Source organism: Ambystoma mexicanum, chromosome 6q (assembly GCF_040938575.1).
Source record: "Ambystoma mexicanum isolate Mex_15411 chromosome 6q, UKY_AmexF1_1, whole genome shotgun sequence".
Classification (NCBI taxonomy): Eukaryota; Metazoa; Chordata; class Amphibia; order Caudata; family Ambystomatidae; genus Ambystoma; species Ambystoma mexicanum.
The window spans coordinates 1,128,980,826-1,128,988,802 of record NC_090937.1 but is presented as its reverse complement, the minus strand read 5'-3'; the positions used below and the strand labels follow the sequence as shown (position 1 = coordinate 1,128,988,802).

Here is a 7,977-nt window from a genome sequence, read left to right as displayed (position 1 = left end):
CAGTGCATTGCAGAGGGCCTGGGAATTATATGAAAACAATTCATAACTCACTGCTAAAAGGGATTTGGCTTCTTCCAAAAAGACTGCTGCAATCAGGTGCAATTTGAGGTGAATGCATACAAAATCAGTGAGTGAATTGTCCAGAAACATCACCTAATTTAATTCTTTTGTATCAATATTTCTTAGACTTGGGATTTCATACAAGAGTGAAAGCATGTTCAATTGGTTCAAAAGAATTGTTGTATCACTGTGGAAAACAGACTCCAAACCGATAGTCAAGGGGGGCAAGCAAGTTTTCAAAGGAGAATCTTCTTTAGGATTTTGAAGGATTAGTTCTCTATTTACACCACACAGGGGTTGGCCTGTAGTCCCCTTTTTCTGGTAGAGAAATGTCTGTTGATTCAGAGACAATCTCATTTTGATCTTCATGTACAATGGAGTTCTCAATAGCCTCCCTAACCTCTTTGCTGTGATCCATCGACGACTGCACCTGTATCACATTAGTGCTGCCAAAGCATGAGGTGTTATTGAAGGGAGCATTAGTAGTTTCTTCACTTTTTTCTGTGTTTTACTTTTTCTAATGGATGAGTTAGGTTTTGTCTTGCATTCCTTAATAGAATTAACTCGGGAAATAAGCTCTGATAGCCCTGCAGAGGAAACTATGTTGTCATGAACAGAAGTGTCAAAGACTATGGCCCTCCATTTAATAATTCTGAAAAATTCTGGGAAGACTTAGATATTTTTTGGTTCTTAGTTTTTTCACTGATAGAGGATTTTGGGTCTTTTTACTATTGAGCGCTGCAGTAGACATTATTGTTTCTGAAATATCTATCACCTTAGTGGCAGCTGTGACATATTGTTTAAGTCTAGAATGCAATTAATAGCTACTGAGAGTTCTCCACATGAGACAGAAGTGTTGCAATGCATATACACTGGAGCATTAAAATCCGACCTTTCAAGCTTCTGTTCAATATCAGCCGAACCTACAGTATGCTCTTCAAGTTCTGCCAAAATGTTTTTGCACTTTTTGACTACAGATGTTAGAACCAAATTAAAAACCGAGATTGAATTTAGACCATTTCTAATTGTGTCTTGTAATAATTCAAGCATCCCACATAACTAGCTGTCCTTGACTCAGCATTCGATGCATAAATTTTGTTGGCAGTCCGAAAACTTAGTGGGAGACTGGGAGTCTTGTAGAGCGGGCCTCTTGTAGATCATCTCTGCGGACGTTGTCTCCCCTTTCTGAGATTACTTCCTGCATTTCTATCAATTGGTTGGCGATGAATCAGGCAGACTAGTGGCATGAAGGTTGTGATGTCACGTGTACAACAGGAGACCGGGATCACGTGATGAGGGCGGGGAAGTTAAATAAAGGAACCACCGGAACTACGTCAGTCCGGGTTTATGCAGCCCACCAGCGTGTTGTGTCTTCCTTTACTGCACAGCGCACTGAGGCCCGCACAGGCCAGTGTATGCAATCACAACCTCCCGCACCACCGGAGGCTGGCCCCAGCTATGACAGAACACTGGCAACGGAGCTGATTCGCACCACGTGTGCCTGCTCAAAGACACAGCTGCCCCGGACACAGAAATGCTGCATCCATCATGAGGGCGCCAGTACGCTGTCAGCTACCACTACACTGCTGTAATGATCGTCAATGACCGAACGTGGCGCCCCGAGCAGAGGCACAATAAAGGCATATCATAACTCCGGTAAGCATTACAAGGACTGTAACATTCCAGTGGAACAAACAAAACGTGCCTGTCAGCTTGCGCAAATACGCAATAAAGCGTTGCATGAACCATAACGTTCCATTGATAAAAACACACGTCTGACAGCACGCACGCATACGAAATAGCAGGAAAACCCATTTAATACACAGGTTTTTGCTTACCCTCTCATCTATGGAACATTCCCAATTCAGAAACAGCGAAAAGCACACGCTATACGGCAGAGACAACAGGGCCAAGCCAAGCTCACTGCCAAGGGCTGTTCCTGGATAAGCATGTGCTTGCACATGCCACAGCAAGCGCTCGACAGCGAGAGAAGCACACACAATGCAAAAGGCCAACATGTCAAGCCCAAATGCAGGCCTTGCAAGGGCAGAGGCTAGCTCTGCTGACAGAAGAAGCAACATATTTACCCTGAGACACATGATCCTTCACAGACCACGCTCATGGGGCCAATTGACCCCTACACCACGGGGGCTGCACTTCGCTGGGGCATATGGATACAGCAATTTGAGCTGCATCTAGAAGCAAGGGACGTCACAGAGGGCAAGAAAAAGCACACACTCCTCCTCCTCAACATTGGGGCAGTAGCACTGCGCCTGTTTAACACGCTTGTCAACAACAGAACCAAAAATGATTACAATGCAGCCAAATTAGCACTAACCAAGAAATCTACCCAGATCTCAACCCTGACTATGAGAGATTCCACTTCTGCATGGCCAGACAACGTGAGAAAGAAACCATGGACAATTTCCATGCAAGACTGAGGGAACTAGCCGTACGGTGCGAGTTCCCCGACAAAGAATTTGCAATCCGCCTCCAAGTCAAAAATGGGCTGTCGCTGGAGAATCTGTGAAGGGCCATATTTTCTGAGAAGAACATCTTACTGACTCACATTCTCAATATGGGACAGCTCCGAGAACGTAGCGACGACCAAGTAGCAGTGATAGAAGCCCCGATCCAACGCCTACCACTGGACAGCCCCCAGAAGAGTGAGGACATTTCAGCCATAAAAAGGCAGCAAGCCAACCCGAGAACAAGAAGCTAAACGCTCAAAATACTCAAGACTCTCCCACCCACAAGGGCGGAACGACACGTGCAAGTGGTGCGGCGGCCCATGGAACCGAGGAGAACTGTGGCCTGCATGCATGCATGCGTGCCGTAAATGCAAATGCCTAAACCATTTTGCGCCCATGTGCCTACACCCCCCTAGCTCGGGGGAAGTGGACCAGCAACAGCACAACCACCGAAGAAGTTTCACCCAGCAAGAGCCATCCCACCGACCAAGGGGAATAGGAAGAGCAAGAGCAGTTGACAGCTTACAAAGATCACCCAGCAGCAGCGAAAGAGGAGAAAGTGAAGTAAGCGTCTCACCGGACAGATGCAGTAAAGAGAGGTGGAAAAGGCCAGGCAAGAAACAACATTGGGTGCACATGATATCCACAGTAGAACCACGCAGAACAAAGCATGGAAAAGCCAGGAGGCAGAAAAAACGACCTTACTGCACAATCATATCAGATGGAAACCCCACGAGGGTGGTCATTGACACAGGAGCAACTGTCAATGTTATACCCACACATGAATTCAACAAACTCAGCCCAATGCCAGCACTTCAAGATAAAAGAGTGCAACAGTTTGCATATGGCTGCAAGAAGCTGCTGCCAGTACAAGGATCATTCCAGTCGAACCTGTCCTTCGACAACATCTCATGCCGATGGAGAATCTACATTGTAGATGCAGGCTTAGAGACGCTACTAAGCTGTCAAACAGCAGGGAAAATGCACCTGATCGAGTTCGCATTCAGCATACAACCAACAGAGATAGACCACCTTCTCAAAAGGCATCACCGAGTATTCTAGGCTTTGGATAGGTCTGGGGTAGGACCATCAAGCTGCATATCAATCCAACGATAGAGCCGAAAGTAGTACGGCATCGTCGTGTCCCCTTTCATATAAGGGAGGCAGTTGAAAAGGAGCTAGAGAAGATGGAAAAATCCAGTATCATTGAAAAGACATCAGGGCCAACCCCATGGGTTTCGCCTATGGTATTGGCACAAAAACCAAGACAGCCCAACGCTGTAAGAATTTACATAGACATGAGGCTACCTAATGTAGCAATTGGAAGAGAGCAGCATGTCACACCAACCATCGACAAGCTGATTGTCGACCTGACCGAGGCAAAGATTTTCAGCAAATTGGACCTCAGGTCAGGATACCACCAGCTGCGTCTGTCAAAAGAGTCGAGATATATAACGACATTCTCTTCCCATCTCGGCCTAAGAAGGTACAAAGGTTTGAACTTTGGCATATCCTCAAGAGCCGAGGTATTCCAGAATGAGATCCGCAAAGTTCTGAACAACCTTGAGGGAACCACAAACATAAACAATGACATCATTGTCTATGGGACCAACACCAGTGAACACCATGAATGATTTGTAGCAGTCCTACAGCAGCTGGAAGAAGCAGGGCTCATGTTTAACGCCGAAAAATGCAAGTTCTGCAAACAGGAGCTCATCTTCTTTGGGTACATCTTCAACTCTGACAGAGTGTCGCCGGACCCAGCCAAATTGCGCGACATAAAGAACACCAAGGCCCCTACTTCAGTCACCGAAGTGAGGAGCTTCATGGGCATGGCAACATACTGTGCAAGATTTATTCCTGATCTTACCACCCTCGCAAACCCCCTGCGAGAGCTAACTAAGAAGGACAAAAAGTGGGAATGGATGACCCAACATCAACAAGCATTTCAACAAATTAAAGACTTGCTGTCCAGCACCACAACCATTGCATTCTTCAACATGGAGTGAGCAACTGAACTCTTGGTAGACGCCAGCCCCGCGGGATTAGGAGCTGTCCTCATGCAGGTGGACAGAGATGGCAGCATACACCCCATAGCCTTTGCCAGTCGTGCGCTGACCAAGACAGAGCAGAATTATGCGCACATCGAAAAGGAGGCACTAGCAATCCTCTGGGGCTGCCGCCACTTCAGGTATACTTGCTAGGGAAACCAGTCAAAGTTTTCACCGACCATAAGCTACTAATCCCCATTTACAAAGGCTCGGCCCACATCCCCCGGCAAAGATAGAAAAGTGGATGCTGCAGCTACAACCCTTCAACATCGAAGTGGAAAACAGGGCCGGAGCAGACAATCCGGCAGATTATCTCTCCCGCCATCCGCGCCCTGCCACAGAGCTCGAAGAACAACATGCATCGGAAATTTAGGAGCACGTGTGGCACGGTATCGCATGTGCACGACCACAATAACTCACCCTACAAGAGATAGTCGATGAAACGAAAACAGATGCCTGCCTCATACGAATCATGCAAGCAGTCCAGACAGGAGACTGAAAGAACTACCTTACAGCGATAGCGCAGCAGACACAAGCGGCCCAAGAAAAACTACAGGCATTGTTCGGGAGCTGCCATGAACTAACAATATCAAATAAAGATGTGCTGCTAAAAGGACACAGAATCATCCTACCAACTATGCTAGAGGAGAGGGCGATGAGGCTAGCACACAGCGAACACCAAGGCATAGTAAAAACACTATCTTATTTAAAATCCAGAATGTGGATGCCGCACCTGCAGTAACGCGTGATGAGCCTAGTTGAGGCTTGCGCAGCATGACAATCATCAAGAAGGCTGGCGGCACCACAGCCGATAATCAGCGCCCCACGAAGCAACACGAGATGGGAATCAGTAAGCATGGACTTCTGTACCATCGCTGGAGAAGGATATCTCCTAGTCCTGGTAGATGAGTTTATCAGCCAGTGGCATCGCTAGGAGGGGTGCAGGGCCACCCCTGTGAAACCATGTGCCCCCACTTGTGCCCCCCTACCTAAGGCAAGCAGTGACCATGTTCTCCCCTTACATTTGTCTGTGCCCCCCTACTTTTGACTTTGGCCCCCTCTGTGGCCCTCCTAAATTTGATTCCTGGCGACGCCACTGTTAGCAGCTACCCAGAAATCGAACATGTAAGATCTACCAATGCAGAATCGGTGATCGCAGCACTCGAGAAAGTATTTGCAGTACATGGTATTCCCGCCAAACTGAAGAGCGATAATGACCCACTGTTTACCAGCCAAGAGCTATAACAATTCCTCAAAGACCTGAGCGTCAAGCACAAGAAAATAACACCCTACTGGCCGCAGGCCAATGGCGTGCAGAACACTTCCTGGGATCCCTGAACAAAGTCATACGCATTGCAAAAGAACACAACCACCCATGGCTTGCAGCTGTTTACCTGTTCCTGCGAACCCACCGCCAAACTCTGCACATATCAACAGGCGTGAGGCCCGCCGCACTCATGTTCTGGGTACCAATCCAAGCAGAGCAGAACTCCTATGCATGCAAGCTGGGTAACCCCAGATCATGACTTACCCCTCATCGAAGAAAGTCGAGGCCGGAGAAACGAGCAAGAGAGCCAGGCACGCCATGCTCGAGACAGGGAGCTACAGCCAGGAGACACCGTGCTAGTTAGGAACAGGGCGACCCAATAGAAAATGACATTGAACTTCGAGTCCCGCCCATGGACAGTTTGTGATACCAAACACAGCATGATTAACAGCTACCCCAGGAGCTGATGTAGTGACCAGGAATGTTTCTCACTTCCGGAAGGTTCCAGGAACAATGTGGAAGGAACAGCTGGGACACCAAGTGACAAGCGATGACCCGCCCTCACAGCCCGAGGCAGTGGAGCAGACGGCGGAAGACTCTTCATCCCAAATGGCAATTGAACAACTTCCCCTACTGGACATTGGCATCCCAAGCTCCCCCAGAGCAGAAGAGACTGAGAGGGCCCATCCTTGCTACAAACTGAGGGAAAGACCAAAACCAACCCATCTCCACAGATACGTCCTGCAAGGCATATACTGCAGGAGGGGTGAGGTGGAATTACGCCAGTAAAAGACTATGGACCTCATTACGACCCTGGCACTAATGGTTTAACGGTGCCGTAAAGAGCGTCAGCGCCGTTAAACCATTAGCGCTTGATTACAAGGTCCCTTAGCGGGTTGGAGGCTTTAACGCCTGCTTTTTGCAGGCGTTAAAATCCAACCCGCTAAGGGACCTTGAAGCTAATTACGGCAACCGTAATTTACAGTGCCGTAATTAGCACCTTCCCCATCCACATTATGCCCTATGGGGCAAAATGGGAATGGGGAAGGGCAAATGGTGAATGGGGAATTACCGCCCCCGCCAACCTTGTGATGGGGGCGGTAATTCCGCCATCCACCATGCCGGAGACTGGCATGGACCATGGTGCTCCAGCGCCTGGGTCGTAATGAGGCTCTATATTTTGTTTGTTTTGTTTTGTTTGTTTTATTCGTATTTATATAGCGCACAACAGCCCGAGGACATTGTGGCACTTGTTACAGTACAAAGCTCAGTTACTTAGTTACATGGTCATTAGCAATATATATACAGGTTGCAATATAGTTACATAGTCATTAGCAGTATATATACAGGTTAGAATATAGTTATATTACATTTGTGTTATATCACAATATACACGGCAGAAGGGGAGGAGGCAGTCCTCCACTTGCTAGTTGAGGAGAGTATGTTCAAGTGTTTAGACCCATGTTGTTTTCAACATTCTAAGTTTGGGAGGAATGTGATGACAGATGTACAACGGGAGACCGGGGTCACGTGATGAGGGCGGTGAAGTTAAATAAAGGAACCACTTGAACTACGTCTGTCCGCGTAAATGCAGCCCACCAGCGTGTTTTGTCTTCCTTTACCGCGCTACACACTGAGGCCCACGCAGGCCAACGTATGCAATCTCGACCTCCCGCACCACCGCAGGCCGGCCCCAGCAACAGCAAATATATAGACTAAGAGGACAAAGGCCTTTTTTAGGGAGAGGTCAATTTTACGGATCCCAAGGAACACTTTACAACCAAGGATGGGAACCTTGGCCAGGCAGGAGACGGCAACGCCAGTGGAGGAGGGGCTTCTCGCAATAGACCCTACAGATAGGCCATCGACTTGCCCCGGAGTTGACATAAGGCAACCATCAAATATCCCCATTTTCAATCTCTCTGGGATTGAGTTATCTTCGATCCAGATGAAAATATTGGGCATGGGGCTCTCATTTGTCCCGACGAACCATACGGATTGGTTTACTACAGAAATGGAGATAAAAACTTTTTTTAGAAAACTCCGTTTGAGACACTATTTCCAAGATAAAGATGAAGGACAAAATATACAAGACACGGGTCTTCGGATCCCTTCGACCTTTACGCCG

At 47.8% G+C, this 7,977-nt stretch overlaps 1 protein-coding gene across 1 annotated transcript; it reads left to right on the top strand.

Moving 5' to 3' along the window:
* Nucleotides 1-4,204: 4,204 nt before the first annotated feature.
* Nucleotides 4,205-4,540, top strand: LOC138515313 (uncharacterized). The gene has a single exon (XM_069630214.1). It carries the CDS (start codon nucleotides 4,205-4,207, stop codon nucleotides 4,538-4,540), a length of 336 nt encoding a protein of 111 aa, XP_069486315.1.
* The last annotated feature ends 3,437 nt before the right edge of the window (nucleotides 4,541-7,977 follow it).